This window comes from Borostomias antarcticus, assembly GCF_949987555.1.
Source record: "Borostomias antarcticus genome assembly, chromosome: 5".
NCBI classification, from domain to species: domain Eukaryota; kingdom Metazoa; phylum Chordata; class Actinopteri; order Stomiiformes; family Stomiidae; genus Borostomias; species Borostomias antarcticus.
The window spans coordinates 26025905-26044505 of NC_140238.1; the positions used below are offsets into that span (position 1 = coordinate 26025905).

Sequence of the window (18601 nt, forward strand, 5' to 3'; positions counted from 1 at the left end):
TTGTTGTAACATAACTTCAAAAACACTAGAGTTTCCTTAATTATCCAGACGTACAGTAGGCCTATATATCCAGGGTGATCTTGAATGTGCTGTACAACAAAGCAAGGGGAGAGCAAATCTTACTTGGCTACAGTAGCCTTTGTGTTGGAGAGCATGAAAAGAGTTAAAGGTTTCTTGGCAGACTGTACATACTGTGTGAAAGTCATTTCCTGAGGAGAAATCCTTTTTCTGTCTGAGAGACTTCTCATCCTGTTTTACTAGCCCTCCTTCCTCTCCACCTCCCTGTGTTTTCCTCCTCTCATGCAAACCCGTATGGGCTCCCCTCTTCCTCCCCGCTATCTTTTCATCCGTCGCTCTCCACCACCCTTTGTGTCTCTCCACCTCCGCCTGGCCCGTATGTTTTCACTCGCGTGTGATTGTTCGTTTGTTCGTTCATTAGTTCGTTTGTTCGTTTGTTCGTTCGTTCTTAAGCAGGATTACGCAAAACCTATCAGACCGATTTTCATGAAACTCAGTGGAGGGATGTAGCATGGGCCAAGTTAGAACTCATTACATTTTGGAGAGGATCCAAATCACTGGGTGGTAGGCTACCACAAATTTGCCCATTGAGATTGTCAACACCGCTTCCATTGATGGCACAATCACAGTGCCTTCGGTGGTGTAGTGGAAATGCATAGGAATACTGGAGCGCCTGGTTTGAATCCAGCCTGGAAATTTTAGTTTTGTTTTTAGAATGAGTAGTTTATAGTATAGTAATGTATGTACTGTAGTAAATGTAGTGTAGTGTTGATGCAGAGGAAATAGTGATTGTGTAGTAGACTACAGTAGATGTTGAATATTATTCCATTTTGTATTTAATCATGTTTCATGTTCTTTCTTATATGTTATTGTGACAGTGTTTCATGTTTTTTGTAAATAATGTGTTATAGTTTAATAAATGTGTCAAGATATATCTATTATGGAGGGTTTATTGTACCCTACTCCTACGAAATGCACCCTGACATCCTATGGAGAAAGACAGAGGAAGAGAGAGACCTTGCTGCTTTTGTATCTATCGATCACTGATTATTTTATCCACTTACACATTCAGCAACTACACATGTTGATCTAACAGGTGTCAGTATCGCTTCCTCCTGCAACTTGACCACCCTGGCATCATACCCAGGTCCTCTGATCTGCGTTCACACATGACCACCTCTCCTAAACACCACTACCAGTTATGCCAGCGAAAAGCTTATTCTTCAATGGTGCACAATATTTATACTAAGGTGGAGGAGGAGTGGGAAGGGGGGAGTGGAGGAGGGACATAGGGGATAGTAAGGTCAGACAGTCCCAGACTAGAACTACCAGCTCCTGTAGTCAGCAGCTGCAGAGCATCAGTCTTTGCCCCTGAGTGAGGAAAGAGAGAGCGAGAAAGAAAGACAGATACAAAGAAAGAGAGAGAGAGAGAGAGAGTGAGTTTAACCATTTCATCTCAGTTACACCAAGAAAATGCATTCATGTGCAGTGGCCTGTGCTCACTGAACACCTTTTCTAGTTCAGTTGGCCTTTAACATAGCTTATCTATACTGTATCATAATATTAATAAGGCCTTGTTATCCACCTTAAATCTCTCTCCTCTTTTCTTCCCTCTGTCTTTTCCCTGTCGATGGTACTCATGCAGTTAGTTGTCCTTAAAGACATAATGTAGCTACAGTAGTTGACTAGGAGCTACAGTAAAATTCCTAGTTTTCCTTGGGAGGTGAAATTTCAATGTCACACACACACACACACACACACTCAGACTGATCTGAATGCTCCAGGCTCTGCTCTGCTCTGCGTTCTTCCTAGGCCCATCTCAAGGGCTTATCTCGTCGGGAGAACACCAACAGAGCCGGGGGTCATCAAAGCATCACTATGATCTGAGATGCACAGCCGATAATACTGGACATTCCCATGTGTGACTTTGTGGGTGTGCGTAGCTGCAGGAGAATCCTGCAATAATAAGCACTTATGATTATTCCCAGGCCACAGTGTGTGTGTGTGTGTGTGTGTGTGTGTGTGTGTGTGTGTGTGTGTGTGTGTGTGTGTGTGCGTGAGGGAGTGAGATTGAGAGAGAGAGAGGGAAAGAGAGAATAAGAGGAGACAGACACATGCAGACTAGTGTGTTCCATGTTTGTTGGTGTTTGTGTGTTCTGCCCAGTGTGTGAAGCGCCTCCTAGTCTGTGAACCCTGTAAATCCCTGTCTAAACCTCTGAGATTCTGGTGTGAGGAGGGCCTGCTGTTCCCAGGCTGCCTCAGCCCTCTTTGGGCTGGGGTGTCCGATGATAGCTCACATAGCTAATTTGTCACTGACCATTCCTCCTTATCCTTCTAAATACAGGCTCCGTCACAGTTTAAGCATTTTGTTTTTGGGGGGATTGATACACACTCACTGAATTGTGTAAAATGCATGACATGAAGACTGGTGGGTTCTTTGTCTGGGGTGTATCAACATCTCATTTCACTGTAAAACACATGAGCACAGATTCACCTGTCAGTAATATGAAACAGACACACACATGCATGCGTGTGTGTGTGTGTGTGGGTGTGTGTGCGCACATACTGTATACACACACACAAACACTCATTCCCAGGCTCATTTGCAAAGCCATAAACCAGCGCTTAACAGAGACGAGTCTTTTAAGTGTTCCCAAAGGACCCACCAGTGTTCTCCTCTCTCATTCTCCCTATCGCCTCTTCATCTCATCTCACACCGGAAACAACACATTGATCTCTTTCAATTTATCGAGCATGGCAGCCAAGTCTAAACAATGTGTGTGTGTGTGTGTGTGTGTGTGTGCACCAGTGCATGGAGCACACAGTCCATTAGTACCCAGTCACCATGCCCTGAGGCTGAACCACTGGGCCTCAACATCACACAGTGTCAACATCAGCGGGTTACCAGAAGGAAAACACAGATGAGTGGAAAATGACTAAACACGGAGAAGAAGAGAGAATGGCTCCATCTGTTACCTTTCTTCTGGCTCAGAACCTCCTAATGGGTCATCATTTATAGTAAAAAATAAAATTAAAATAAATAAATAGCAAACACAAATAAAAAAGGAAAAAGACTGAGCACCAAAAGAAACACATGAAAGAGAACAAATACTCGGTCAGTAACGCTTGCAGCTCATTAGCTGTGCTTCCACGTTGTGTGTGGTGACCTGTGGTCCACGGAGGCTTCTTTTAAGTGGCTGACTGGATTGGTCCACTGCCTTCATGGATGAAGTGGATCATGAGAGCGGATCTGGAAACCACAGAGATGACACATAACAGCTCACACGCCAACACGCACAATCTACTACTGTATGCCTATTACTAGACAAAGCTTACTGGACATGAGCTGTTAAAAGAGTCTCTCTCTCTCTCTCTCCCTCTCTCTCTCTCTCTCTCTCTCTCTCTCTCTTTCTCAGAGTACGCCAGTTTGCCTGAGTGGGAGCTGACAGAGTCATTCACCATGCTGCGCAGAGCAGCCCGGGCCGCGGTGGAAAACAACGTCGGAGTGTAATATCATACGTTACCATGCCGACACATTCATCTGTGGGACTTCGGTAGGGGTTTGGGGTTGGGGCTGGAGGGTGCGCCTGCGGTTTCACTTAGCTATCCGCCCGCCCACCTCAGGAAGGCTCGGCAGCTGTGGGACAGAGGAATCAGGGCAGGGCAGGGAGGGGTGAGGAGGTGGGGGGGGGGCAAGTTCAGAATGCCTGATGATCAAGCAGAGGTGAGGAGGAGAGGACTTTAAATGCCGTCGACAGGGAAACCAGTCAATCGGTAGAGAGATCAATTTCCCATGAAGGAGTAACGACCAGGAACAGCAGAGGCAGGAAGAGAGGTTGGAGGAGGTGGAGGAGGAGTGTGAAGGGGGGAGTGGAGGAGGGACATAGGGGATAGTAAGGTCAGACAGTCCCCGACTAGAACTACCAGCTCCTGTCCTCCTAGTAAGCAGCTGCAGAGCATCAGTCTTTGCCCCTGAGTGAGGAAAGAGAGAGCGAGAAAGAAAGACAGAGAGATACAAAGAAAGAGAGAGAGAGAGAGAGAAAGAGAGAGGGAGGGAGAGAGAGGTTGCAATCCTTCCTTTCTGAACAACTGGTCTTAGAATCCCTTCTTCTTTTTTTTTAGAGTATATTGTAATTTATACATTGCACTGCATTCTGTAGCACTGTTTTTTGTTTTTTGTATTTGTGCTGTTTTTTTTGTACTGCTTTGCACTGTCATGTCCTGTCCTGCACCCAGTCCTATGTCATCTACAACAGCATTAGCCTTTACCCTACTCACATTCCTAGTAGGCCTATGTGTGAACCATATACAAGGCAATAAAGAGATCTTGAATCTTGAAGTCGTCTTTTCTGTTGAATAACTGGCGTTCTGTTCTTCAGCCTGAGATGTTTTCCATGGAGTCGAATGTGTAGCCGTGAGAGGGGAAAAAAAAGAGATGGAATGGGCGAGGCGAGGGAGAGAGAAATGTGAGCTTAAAACACAATATATATTGAGACTTAAACCACTCCAATCCATTTGAGTGTATAGTATCTGCCTATCTTTAACTCTGTGGTATGTATGCCTGTCCATGAATGTGATGCTGCATGGCTCCTCCAGTGCTGATTGGCTGTCTGTCCTCTGGGCTGAGAGACAGGCCGCAGGCGGGGTCAGCAGGGGTCAAGGAGTTTCACAAGATTAGACCAATCACTAACCACTTTGGAATTCAGGAACTATTTGCTGGCACATCAATTGGCTTGGTGGGGTGGACGGTTAGTCCGGAGCATTCCTGCTGAGGCCGTATCCTGTCAAGAGTCCAGTCAGTCTACAACACTGCTGCCTCTCATACCATTCTCTGACCAACCCTCCCTCCTCCCCTCTCCAGACTAGCCTGCCTGCTGTGTGATTCTTATTAGTTTATGTTCTCACCGTTAGGCTACTTTTCCACTAAATATGCTTAATTTTGATTCATCTATCTTAAATCCCAAGATAAGGCTCCTGCACCTGCCCCCTACACGTTTCCCAAAGCAGAACGGCCCTGACAGAGCCATTAAACTACTGTTTCAGTCATTTGTGCCTCGTGTAGCTGCAATTGAGCTAAAGTACCACCAGGCGTTGATTGATAACAGCTTACTGACCAATACATTTTTGAAACCTTTCACATTTCCTATTGTCATATGCCAAGTCTCCGCCTTTCATATCCTGCAAATTTGTTAGTCGTCATTTCACTCCGCGCTGAGTTGTCGCTCAAGTTCCTCCTACCGCGGCGCCAGCCCAGCACCTCCTCCCCATCTCCCGCGAAACAATTTCTAGGCAGCAGCGTAGCACGGCTGCACAGAAAACCTGTGGATTTCACGTGGAAATATCTGAACATCTCTGAAAAGGTGGAGGTGCCTGAATTGCTTCTCTGCATTTTGAAGCAGACCGGCTCGGCTGTTGAAGGTGCGTTTCAACACGTTTGAATCGTTTGGAAATATCAATACATTTATTTATTGATTCATCTATTGAAATGCACGAACTGAAAAGGAATCTATGTTAATGATAAAATAGTATGCTTATTTCTTATTATCGGTTGGAAATATCGGACAAGTTGCTATGTTTTGCATACTCTGAAGATTTTCGTTTTATGGATACTATTCACTGTGCGCCTGCAGCATCTGCGTAAAAGAAGGATCTGGTACACAATTACCTCTGTAGGCTAATATGCAGTTTAATTGTCATTAACAAAGTGGATGGCATATAAGTTCCGAATTGCCAATAGGTGTCTTCAGATACGTGTGTACAGTGAGAGAGAAAAGAGAGTGTGTGAGTGTTTCTGTACCTGAGTGCACATTTAAGCAAAGTTTGCTGGAAATTCAATCACGGGAGCATCTATAGTTTGTTGTTGTCTTTGTGCCTTGGGGATTTCTTTAATGCCCCCTACTCTGCTCTATACATTCGTACATTCCCGGCATCCCCTGGTGCGCTCTGCAGAACAACCCATAACGCCCGTTTTGGCTGCAGGTTCACATTAAGGAACGGTAACACAATGAGATGAAAGTTCAGTGTTGATTAATTTCGTTGGAGCTTCCAGTCTCAGGCAGGGCATCTCAGGCAGGGCATAGACTCACAATATGTGCAGCTCTTGGTCCAATTGGAGGCCATGAAACCATGATGGAAACAATGTAATGGATTGGTTGCTGTTGCTGCAAGGCTGAGGAGCCAGAATCCAAACATTTTAATCCCGTATACTTGTATGAAGGATGTAACAATAGAGAAATCTTGAATCTTGAATCCCCTGGTGGTGAAGCAGAACTGCTGCTCTGGAGTCCAGCTAGAGTCTCAGGGCAGTGGATGTTGAGCACAGACGTACACACAGACACACACCCGCACGCACCCGCACACACACACACACTCAGACGCACACACACACACACACACACACACACACACACACACACACACACACACACACACACACACACACACACACAGGCCCGGCTGGACCTCTCATCACTGCTCATCTCAGGGTACCAGGGGGGAGGGACATCAGTCATAGATGGAAAAGGCTTGTGATTCGTCATGCATGTGTGTTGCCTTACCTCAGAAGTGTGGACTAGATCAGCAAACTAATGTCTAGATTAGGCTTTTGCTTAATGGGCTAAGGCAGTTTTGATGCAAACCTGTCAGTCATGGTCATAATCAGCCAGGGCTAGTTTAGGACATTTTCATATGATTGTATTTATATTGGTACACTCATAAGACTGTATTTACATTCATACAACTGTATTTATAATGGTACATGATTGTATTTATGATGGCACCTTCCTTTGACTGTATTTATAATGGTTTATTCATATGACTGTATTTTGACTGTATTCATAATGGTACATTCAATACGACTGTATTTGTAATGGTACATGCATGTGACTGTATTCATAATGTTACATTCAATACGACTGTACTTGTAATGGTACATTCATGTGACTGTATTCATAATAGTACATTCATATGACTGTATTTGTAATGGCACATTCTATTATTCCCTTAATGATGTTTGCTAGATGGAAGAGCCAACACTTCCTTACTCTCCTTGGTACCAGGCTGTTTACTTACCACTGTTGTTCAGCCTCGCTGACCCCTGTGTGTGTTGATATAAGTACAGCGTAGACAAAGAATCTGTGAAACTAGCGATAGGGAAGAGAAATATAATAAGAGAGATAGAGGGGTGAGAGAGGGCAAAAGAGGGAGAGAGGAGGGGTGAGAGAGGGCAAGACAGGGGGAGGGATGGAGGGAGGGGGACTTTAGAAATAAACAGAACTGTGATTGATATGATTGTGTCCTGTTAATGAATTGCAATGTTTCCTTGAAATAAAAGTTTCTTTACAAGAAGTCATTGAACTACTGCAGCAGGCCAAGTGAAAAATGCACTCTTATCTTGAATGTTAATTTGTCCACTTGGGGTCATTTTCTGACTTGGAAAAAAATGAAGAAGGGCGTGGGAGAGAAGGGTTTTGAGGAAAGAACTTAAAGAATGAAATAGAAAGTGAATTACAAGCATCAGATATTAATCACACACGCACTAAAGGGACCTGACGGGACCTTCAGTAGCCAGCCACGTTGCAGCAGTAGGCTCTTGCCTGTAAACATAGCGGGGTGTTGTATTTGGACTTGTGCGTTATACTGTGGGTGTTGTGTCCCAGGCCACAGCCTGGTAGTGCAGCTCTAAAAGGACCGTGACGCTCCGGTCCAATGGAGGCCGGCCTCAGAACTGACCCACCGGGGAAGGACAGACCCATAACAGGCATTGAGCCCAGTTCTGCAATTAGTGGTTCTGTGGCACCAGATGTTCGGCTAGAGCACTAAACTCACTTACTGGCAAACAGACAGACGCCAGGAAAGAGAAAAGAGAGGGAGTCAGTAGGGCATGTGGGTGAGAGAGACAGTGTTCCAGTGAACGTGAGAGTGATAGTGAACTTGAGAGAGAGTGATAGTGAACATGAGAGACAGAGTTCCAGTGAATGTGAGAGTGATAGTGAACTTGAGAGAGAGTGATAGTGAACTTGAGAGAGAGTGATAGTGAACTTGAGAGAGAGTGAACTTGAGAGAGAGTGATAGTGAACATGAGAGACAGAGTTCCAGTGAACGTGAGAGTGATAGTGAACTTGAGAGAGAGTGATAGTGAACATGAGAGACAGAGTTCCAGTGAATGTGAGAGTGATAGTGAACTTGAGAGAGAGTGATAGTGAACTTGAGAGAGAGTGATAGTGAACATGAGAGAGAGTGATAGTAAACTTGAGAGAGAGTGAACTTGAGAGAGAGTGATAGTGAACATGAGAGACAGAGTTCCAGTGAATGTGAGAGTGATAGTGAACTTGAGAGAGAGTGATAGTGAACATGAGAGACAGAGTTCCAGTGAATGTGAGAGTGATAGTGAACTTGAGAGAGAGTGATAGTGAACATGAGAGACAGAGTTCCAGTGAATGTGAGAGTGATAGTGAACTTGAGAGAGACTGATAGTGAACATGAGAGACAGAGTTCCAGTGAATGTGAGAGTGATAGTGAACTTGAGAGAGAGTGATAGTGAACATGAGAGACAGAGTTACAGTGAATGTGAGAGTGATAGTGAACTTGAGAGAGAGTGATAGTGAACATGAGAGACAGAGTTCCAGTGAATGTGAGAGTGATAGTGAACTTGAGAGAGAGTGATAGTTAACATGAGAGACAGAGTTCCAGTGAATGTGAGAGTGATAGTGAACTTGAGAGAGAGTGATAGTGAACATGAGAGACAGAGTTCCAGTGAACGTGAGAAAGTGATAGCAAAAGTGGAGAAAGCTTGGCATAACACAGAGAAATAGGTAGAATAAGAGGGAGAGGAGAGAGAGAGAGAGAGAGAGATGGAGAGGGAGACAAAGAGAGAGACAAAATCAAAGGAAGCTCAATGTGTTTGTAATCAGAGGCTTACATCCTTGATTTGACTGTGATAATGGAGGATGTCCGGCTGCTCTCCCCCTGGCGCTCTGTTCCTATGACCCTGTATGTCCACCCTGTATGTCCACCCTGTCTGTCCTCGTCCGTCCACCCCCTACTCAGTCTCCCCCATCCCCCCCCAGTCTCACCTGAGTCCCCTGTGCCTAGACCTTTGACATTTGCTTACTCTCCTTAGCATCTGTCTCATCCTGCATTTCCAGCTCTGTCCGTCGCCCCACACATCTGTCTGCCCCTCTTCATCCATTCCCCCTCCCCTTACCCCCCCTCCCCCTGCTGTTAAGATGCAATCAGGCAGGCTCTTTCTCTCTCTCTCTCTCTCTCTCTCTCTCTCTCTCCCCAGCCTCGAGGCACCAACAGCCTGTTTACGGATGTTACCAGGTACAATTAAGGGATAAAGACCATGTTTAGCAGAGCCTCCGCATGAGTCCATAACCAGGCCTGTTAATGTGGATAAGGAGGCGGGAGAGGAGCCCTCCCCTGTGCCAGGGGTGCACAGATGCTTTTAGATGCACACAGGAGAACGCATTCGAGAGAAATGGATGATTTGAAAGGTAGAGAAAGAGACAGAGAGAGTAAATCCTAGAGCAGGAGGTGAAATGGGTGTCTAGACGGGGCCCTCCATACTGTGCTCGATGGTTGTGGCGGAGGAGTGTCAACTACGAGAGTTCAGATGAACTGCCATGCGACTGCAGTAGGCAGAAGTCAGGCAGGCCTATCTGACAGGGCTGGGCACAGAGCAGCATCTCAGCTCAGATTGGTGTGGACACCAGCCTCCAGTCCCCAGCCCGAGCCCCCACACCCCGTCCTTTTGCCTCCGGCATCCCGCCTCCAGCCCCAGTTCTTCCAGACACTGACACTGACACGCTAGTGTCCCTGCTGAATGGAATTGCAGTCAATCGAGTTGGATGAATCGAGCTGAATGAGCCGAGGGATCCGGGCTCAGGCACCCCCCCCCCCCCCCCACCTCATCCTGCTCATCTCTTCTTCTGCGCTGTCATTCTTGTTCCTTCCTTCCTCTCCTCCCTTGCTTCAAAGACCGAGACCATATCCCTAACCCCTCTACTGTCACTGACCATATCCCTAACCCCTCTACTGTCACTGACCATATCCCTAACCCCTCTACTGTCACTGACCATATCCCTAACCCCTCTACTGTCACACCTCCTGCTCTCTTCATTCTACCATAGCTTCCTTCACCTGTTCACCTTGCTATATCATCCTCCCTCTCTCCCTCCCCCCCCTTCCTCCCTCCCTCCCACTCTTCATTCCAGACGCTGAGCAGCGGTCAGGCCGGGCCCCGTAGGGTTTAGCTACAGGTGCTCGCTGCCTCCAGGAGCCAGGGAGACACATGGAGGCAGGGGAGTAGCCAGGGACACAGAAGTGTGTGAACAAAAGAGAGCTTGATATTGTGTCCCATTGTAGATTTAGGGTGTGTGTGAAAGTCTGGCAATTAAGATGCAAATCACTTTGTTGTGCTTCTGGAATTGAGATATATATCACAAGAGGTCGGTATTGACACAGAAAAGCCCTCTTGTAACTTGTGGTGATGTTTCGTTGTGCAAAAAGAATTCAGCTAACAAACACAAGCATCTTGCTGTTGCAAATGACTCCCTCGGCCAAGACTGAATGTAAAGGAGAGCGTTCCTCAATCTGACACATTTATGTGACCCTGAATCCTACTGGCGCTTTGTTCTATGTGTGTAACTCTCCGTCTCTCTGTCCATCCCTCTCCCAGCTGCCTGGTGTGATCTGAATGAAGACCAGGGAACTCACAGTACCTGGGTGCCAGAGCACTAAGTGGATTGAAGACGGCAGAGAGCGAGCGATGACAGGAGGGAGGATAAGGAAGGAAGACAGAAGAAGGGATTAGCAGCTAATCCAGCACGCGGCCAATCCCAAAGGAGCCCCCTTCCAAGACGCAGACAACACAGTCGCTCGGATTACGCCATTTTATTGCCTTTTTAAGAAAAGCTTAAGCCCCTTTTTTTTTTTACTGTGTTTGTTTTGTCTGTCCCTGAACACTGTGTTTCCCCGGGAGGCCGCGGAACGTTAGGAGAACTCTGCAGCCCAGAGGCAGCAGCAGCAGCAGGCCTGGAGGGAGGTGAGGGGAGCAACAGGCCCGTCGACTGTGTGGTGCCACACATGGATAAACCTCTTCAGTGGGAGACGACTAACCCCCTAGGCCCAACTGCCTGGTCACAAAGAGAGAGAAGTGCTGACCACTCCTTTGGATATTACTACTTCATAACAATAACATTCTTTTTTTTATGTTTTTTTTTAAATGAAGGACTAACTGCAAAGCGACAGGTTGGAGATACATTCTTTTATGCGGTTGTTGTTTTATGCGGTTGTTTTGTTTGTCTGATAAACTCACAACGGCACATGTGGTGAGATTGATCCCTAAGTAGCAGGATTACAAAGTAGTTTCCGAAAATACTTATTTGGGGAGTGGAGGTATTAGTAGAATATCCTTTGCAGAATAGTAGACCCCCACCACCCCCCCGCGCCCTCTCAGCATAGCAGCAGTGAATTGACGATTGTAGTCCAGAGTTTGAGTGCTAGCCTACTTGAGCCTAACTGGTGGCGAGCAGTGAAAGCACTGAGTGAGACTCAGGTGGGAATAAAAAGCTAACGCAATCCAATTGCCCTTCCTTAACTAGTTATTTATAAACACCTCCCATTAAGTGTATACAGACAGGCCATGGCGGGACACAGCTGAAGCACAACGCAACATCTAGTCTTCAGCTGATCTCATATCTACAGTAGACGGTGCCAAGGCTTGCAGGAATTTTTACTAGGTTTGGAGAAAGGGGAAATATTTATTTTGTTTTTTACGGGGATCTCATAAACTCTCTGGAGAAGTGATTGGTGTCTAGACGGGTGGTATGTCTGTTAACTGTTTGTAAACAGGAGCCTGAATGGCTGACATAGATGGTAGCCTGGTGATACGGAAGGCCTTCCATCCTTGGTAGAAAGACCCCTTGTGCATTCTAAAGGAGGTATTCCCCGTAGTTTAGTTGGTTCAGCAGAGACAATAAGCATTTCAAAGCCTCCCTGAAGGTGTTTTTAGGAAAGTCATAATTATGTTCTTAGGCTGCATTTAAGTGCCATGAGTCGGGACTTTTTCACAGCTAAGATTGATTTAGCTCTGGAAGGGTTCACAGGTAGGAGCTTTCCACCAGAGAAAGTATGATTGTTGTTGCCCACAAGCAGAACACCAGTACAGACTAACCAGACCAACCGGACTAACATCCAAACCTCGATGTAGTTTTCCTCACAGTAGGAAGTATGTATGCATAAGTATATCTCTCCATTCTCTCAATTCTCTGTCACAAATACTGGGTGGGTTGTTTAGCACTCTGAGTAGGCTACACACAATATATTTGGGGCTGACAACTGGATGTGTATTTCTGAGCTGACATTCACAAACCCAGATCTGAAAACAGCCCAGTGGATCCCCAGCTCTCCGCCCACAGAGGGCCGTGGTCAGCACAGAGAACCCTGGGATGTGTAATTTCCCCTCTTTTTAATCCTCGCTCTGCTCTGAACGAGAACAGGATCTCTGTAAGGCTGGAGCCATTCTGAACAGAAGCACAGAACTGGCCCTGAGAGAGAGAGAAAGAGAGAGAGAGAGAGAGAGAGAGAGAGAGAGAGAGAAAGAGAGAGAGAGAGAGAGAGGGGATGAAGAGAGAGAGAGGAAGAGAGAGCAAAAGAGAGATATACTGTAGTCTTGAATGTTGACTGACTCCACATATTGCCACCATTCAACCCCAAATTCTGTGGAGCATCCAAAAAGGAAACTGTGGTCCGACACTGGATGAATAGTTGGCACTTATCGTGTGGAGAATGGATTCTACACACATTCTCAGCACATAAAACAACCAGATATTTGTATTCTCTCAAAAGGATCTGGGCCTTTTAAAAGTGACTTTTTCTCCCTTTTACTTCACAGCGGGACTTTTATTGGAAATCAACCATCCTGATTTGAATTGAAGGGATTTTTTGGACCAACATGAGTCTGGGCAAACTCCCAGGGATCAAGGGTCTGGTGGCGGGCTCACAAGGGAAGCGTCGCTTTAAGAGCGACCTCTCCGTGGACATGATCAGCCCGCCTCTCGCTGACTTCCGCCACACCATGCACGTGGGCCGCGGCGGGGACGTGTTCGGGGACACCTCCTTCCTTAGCAACCACGGCGGCAACAGGGAACCAGGAAGTCCGGACTCGACCACCAGCGGCTCCAAGACCACCCGCTTCCTGTCACGCACCTTACGGCATGTCCGTAAGACCCCAGCGCCTTGCCCCAGAGGGGGCCCCCGTGACCTCTCACCCCCGCCGCCTCCTGTCTCTCCCATCATCAAGAACGCCATCTCGCTGCCCCATCTGAACCTGGATCCTCCCAATGGCTGCCTGCAGAGGGTGCTGTTCCCCAGCTCTGCCAGCTCCCCAGCAGACTCCCTCTACTCCTACGGTAAGACAGCAGCCCCAGGCCAGGGGTTCATCAAGATGAGATGCATGATCAAGTTCTCAGATCCAGGATGAAATACATGATCAAGTCTCTCAGATCCAGGTTACCTCAGCAAAGTTCTAGCCTTAGAGGAGTGTAACTCAGAACTGACGTAAATATACTTAATGAGCGAACATATACAAGGCGACGTGTACAAGATCAACACGGCGCAGGCAACTGAGAAGTGTATATGTTAACACCACAGGCCTCCAGGTTCAGCTGTATCTGCTCATCTACTGATGTACTGTATCAGTTGTTCATACTAGTGTTATAGATACTGTTCTTGGATATAATTAACAGTCATGGGAAGGCCTAGGTTCGCCCTTAGGACAGAGTTTGGAGACACATTGTGCTTATTTTAAACAATTTTACCTTTCTGTAGTGAATTTGTCAAATTAAACACACCACACGCACACACGAACACACTGAGGTTGCCATATCTTTTCCACATCCCTCTAAGACAACCAACAAACAGGCCAGCTCGTTTTCTGAGTCATCTGGAATCACCTAGGTAACACCTGTGGACAATTAGGGCTATAAACACACAAACACACACAGCTGGTGTGGAGCGAGATACTGAGAGGGCATTTCCTGTCATCTCTGGTGCGTGTGTGCTGCTTGACTGCACCATATAAACACCCCATTCATTATACCCTATCCAATCACTGCTTGCACAGCATCTGCGTGGGTATGTGTGTGTGTGTGTGTGTGTGTGTGTTTGTGTGTGTGTGTGTGTGTGTGTGTGTGTGTGTGTGTGTGTGTGTGTGTGCATGCGTGTGTGTGTCGGGTGAGAGGTCCTCAGCACAGTACAATATGTGGGACGTCTGGAATTCCCCCACAGTTTCTGGAATCGTTACCCAACTCAGAAGGAATTTACCCAGATAGAAAGCACCAAGTGCGAGGCACACAGAGTCAGTGTCCTTGGGGGGGGGGGTGGAGTTTTGGGGGCTAGTCCTGCAGCAGCCATACCAGCTTCACAATTGAACACGCATTTCGATGGACAGTACCTGACATCTGGCATTCATGGCGCATCTTTCTCCCCAATGTCCTATTTCCCTATTGTTCTCTATCTACTCTCCATTTCACCACTTGGTGTCTCCAACACGCCTTACTTTCCCCACTCCCAGTTGTTCTCCTTTCATCTCTGTCTGTGTCCTCCTTTTCCTGGTTCTCCTTTCAGTGCCCGTCCAGAACTGTGCACTAGGCATAAAATTGCCCCCCCCCCCTTCTTACAGCCGGCATTCAGAGCCAGTGAAGTCATGGCAGTGTGGAATGTGTGTGGGCTGGACTGGTGCCCTGGAACTCCTGAACACTTCCAGTAGTGCTGGGTGGTTGTGCACTGCCCCCCTCTGGCCGAGGCGTCAAACTGCAAAACCCCCTGTTGCCCTCCCACTCCCATAATGTGATTTCATTTGTCATACATGAACTTCTGTTATCAACATCATTAACGTGTGTGTATCTCCTTCCTGTCTGCAGGCCTGCAGTCTGGTTTTGTCACGCTACCCCGCCTCTCCCGCCTCGATAGACAGCTGCAGGAAGGAGACTTCCGCCGCGGTTCACTCCCGGACAACGGCGACTTCTCGCTTCCGCGCTCTGACTCCTTCACCTCCTTCACCGTGGACCTGGGCCCCTCCCTCATGAGCGAGGTGCTGAGCTTGATTGACAACTCCAGCTGCCTCCAAATGACAAATCACAGCTGGGCAGAGGAGGACGAGGAAGAAGAAGAAGAGGAGGAGCCGAGCGAGGTGTTTGAGCCGGTTGTGGACAGCCCCGTGCTGAGCTCTGCCAGCCCCTCCGTGGGGTGCACGCCGGTCAGGGTGCGTGCCAACCACAGGGGGCGCTCTTGCAGCTCAGAGCGCCCCCTGGAGGAGGAGGAGGACGGCATGTCTCCCAAGACGCCAGACGCGTCCATGGGGTCCCCTGTACGGGTGGAACCGACCATGGAGGCGGAAAGATTTCAGAAGGCTGCTGACGTGCTGGCGCGACATTATGGGGGCGGTTCTTTCACCAGGGGGAGGAGTCAGAGCCAGGAGGGCTTCAGATCTGATTCGGCCTCCTCGCCGTTGTCACTGCGCGGCGACAAAGCACTGTATGCCTTCCCTGATGAGGAGGAGGAGATTAAAGTTTAAACATTTAAGAAAATCAATCAATAAGAAAACACACTTTTTTGATTCGCACTACATGAACACTGGTGGATTTTTACTGTTTCTCTGATGACAGTTAGCGGATCAAAGTTTGACTATTAACTAACATTATCTTTTTGTGGTGATCATAACCAAATCTTTATTGCCAGGAGATAAAAACATAAACCACTGTCTGACCTGGGTTCCTGATCCCTATGCCCAACAAGCTCAGAGGGATTTTATACTGTACTGTATATCAGTGCTCCTCCTAACATTTCACCCATGACTGTTTCAGTTCAGAGGTCATTAAGAAACACCAATTTCATTGTACGGCAAGCGTTGTTATACAAGAATATTATTATGAAGTGTTTAAAAAAAAAAAAAAGAATAATGACATGTACATTAACATACAATGCATTGATTCCTATAATCTGGGATGGATCGATCTTTGGACGTCAACATTGCAGTCTGTCTCTTTAAATATGAAGGAAAGAACGCTGGATTGTGAATGTTGCAATGTGTTTTCAGCACTATTTTCACATTACTCCAAATTTCAAGAATTTGAAAGGAAAATAAAACATCTGTTGTCAAGAATGTGAACACTTTTCAAGGGAAAATATGGAACAATGTGTATGTTCTTTTTATTTTAGTTGAAGCACATTTGATATGTATTATTGGTAATTTTATGGGTTCAACAAAAGGTTTTATAGGTCTGAGTACAATATTTCACGACAGCTCTAATAGTACAAGAAACCTCCCAGACCTAATTGTGTTGGAACTTTATCAACCAGAATTACTTGGTTTTGCATACAGGACATTAAATCTGCAGAGGTAAAATTGTGGGCTATTGCCATTGTAATATGATACAAACTGACAAGGAACACAATTCAGTTCATGCTCCATACTTTTCTGTTATATACTGTAGCTGACGGCTTCAACAGAATCAATACTGCATTTCTTTACTCAATATTATGTTTATACATGTGTCCATACTGTATTAGGTCTATGTAACCTACATAGTTATACAAAGTACAAGGAAACGCATTGTTGTGCAAGGTATGAAGGTATAATGAAATGAAGGCAATCAAATTAATTTGAATATTAAGTGTATATGGGACAACCAGCACTCAGCTAATCCAATATGACATGTACTGACCTGTGGTGTCTACATACAGTAACACACAAATATGTGTATGGAGCATTTACCAGTAGTACAGTAGCAGTCATATTTCTAACAATGAATGCCAGTTTAATTAAAGGCTATTTTGATAAGCATGCCTGTGTCTGTGACTATATCAGAATTGCAATCATCTCAATACCAAGGCAGAAAGATTACATCACAGTTCTTATGTAGCCTAAGGTCATACAAAAAATTGATCACAGTGATCACAATGAGCTCTTCTAATTAGGAGGACAAGAGAGGTGGGCCCTTCTAGAATATTTTATGGTTCTATTTACAAAGGGTCATGTGATTTCAGGGAAACCATGCCTTACCAAAAACTACAGTATACCCAGAGGATGGTCATAGCTAGACCTTTCTCCAGACTTTGTTTCGTACTGTTCATCTAACTAGAAAGGCAGCTCTGTCTGCTCTCTGAAGCTAATTAGCAAGAAAGAATGGCAAGCTTCACAACGTAAACTATAGCACCATAAGGCAGTCATCCATTATTTACTGAAGATAGATTACAGATAGTAAATTGCCAGTTTGGGAACCGTTAACTTTAAACCTTTAAAGGAGAATGCTCGTTTTTGACAACCTGGACCTTATTTACGGCATATTATAAGACGTTTCACTCACCGAGATAACTTTGGTGTAATTCAGAGGCCTGTAGAAGAAATGTAAAATCCAGTGCGAGCCAAGTATATCCATGTAATGGCGGTGGACGGGGCACTGAGAATGCAACTTCTAAAAAATCTATTTTCTGCCGCGAAACGGTTGTTTTCATCAATCTGTCTTTATGAATCGCTAGTTGTGCTTACCTAGAGCGTAGGCCTGTTGTGGTTTTTCACATGCCTCTGTAATATGATCTTTAGAAACGTCTTTAGAAACTAAATAGCTTCCCCACTTGCTCCAGCACGCATGCGCACAGCGCGCAAGCGTTGCTCCAGCACGCTGTGCGCATGCGTGCTGGAGCAAGTGAGGAAGCTATTTCGTTTGGACAGGTGGATGCAAGCTACCAAGCTATGTTACTGTGAAGGATACATATGGTGACACAGCGCCCTCTGGCTGCACTTCCTTGGGTCCTTGCCCATTAACACATGCACACATGCGACACATGCACGCTCTTGGGTCCTGAGCAATACACCTGCTGTATATTAATTTCATATAGTGCTTGTCAAGCAAATCAGGATACAGGCATGCAGACACGCACGTAGAGTTCCTGTAGCAACCTCCTAACAAACTGACCCTGAACTTCCCCGTTTGACCCTGAACTACCTAACCTCATGTGTTGTGATTGTCTTTTTCTTGTCATTTCATTTTGTGTCCCCAGCTCCAAGCCCGGTTCCAGTCCTCCCAAGAGTTGCCTCCCAGCTCTACCCCTAGTTCCCCCTTTAGTCCTTCAGCTCTCTTGTCCGCCTCTAGTCCCTGGTTCCTTCTCTGGTCCCCCAGGTGCTTTCAGACGTGGTACTTTTCCCCACAAACTACGAACCTTTGGGGATAACTCGCTGTGTTCACATCAAAGGTGGGGTCTACGGGCGAGTATGCGGGGGACTTTATACACCCCCAAAGGTCCCCGCTTGCAAGGTACTCTTGCCCGGGGAAGGTACCTTCCCAGCTAGCAGCGAATGTTCCCACATTGGGGAGCATTCCCAACACGTTCTGCTAATGTTTTCACATTCTTAGAACATTTTTAGAACAAATGATTGCTAGCTGGGTTGTGGGTCGGACGGCAACGCTGAACATTTCTGATTGGCTGAGTAAGGAGCTTACTGGCAAAGTTTTATTTCAAAGGCGCCATGTTTAAATTCAGTGCGCAAAAAAAGCTTCCAAAACAATTTTTTTTTGGG

At 46.3% G+C, this 18601-nt stretch overlaps 1 protein-coding gene across 2 annotated transcripts; it reads left to right on the top strand.

The window, feature by feature from the left end:
• Positions 1-5304: 5304 nt before the first annotated feature.
• On the top strand, positions 5305-16818 carry cdc42ep1b (CDC42 effector protein (Rho GTPase binding) 1b). 2 transcript variants are annotated; one of them, XM_084439195.1, is made up of 4 exons: positions 5305-5436; positions 10700-11271; positions 12917-13433; positions 14946-16818. In XM_084439195.1, the coding sequence occupies exons 3-4, from the start codon at positions 12977-12979 to the stop codon at positions 15596-15598; spliced, it is 1110 nt and encodes a 369-aa protein (XP_084295321.1). In that variant the 5' UTR covers positions 5305-5436; positions 10700-11271; positions 12917-12976; the 3' UTR covers positions 15599-16818. The 2 variants fall into 2 exon arrangements, with proteins under 2 accessions (XP_084295321.1, XP_084295322.1); XM_084439196.1 differs by having other exon boundaries at positions 10700-11176.
• The last annotated feature ends 1783 nt before the right edge of the window (positions 16819-18601 follow it).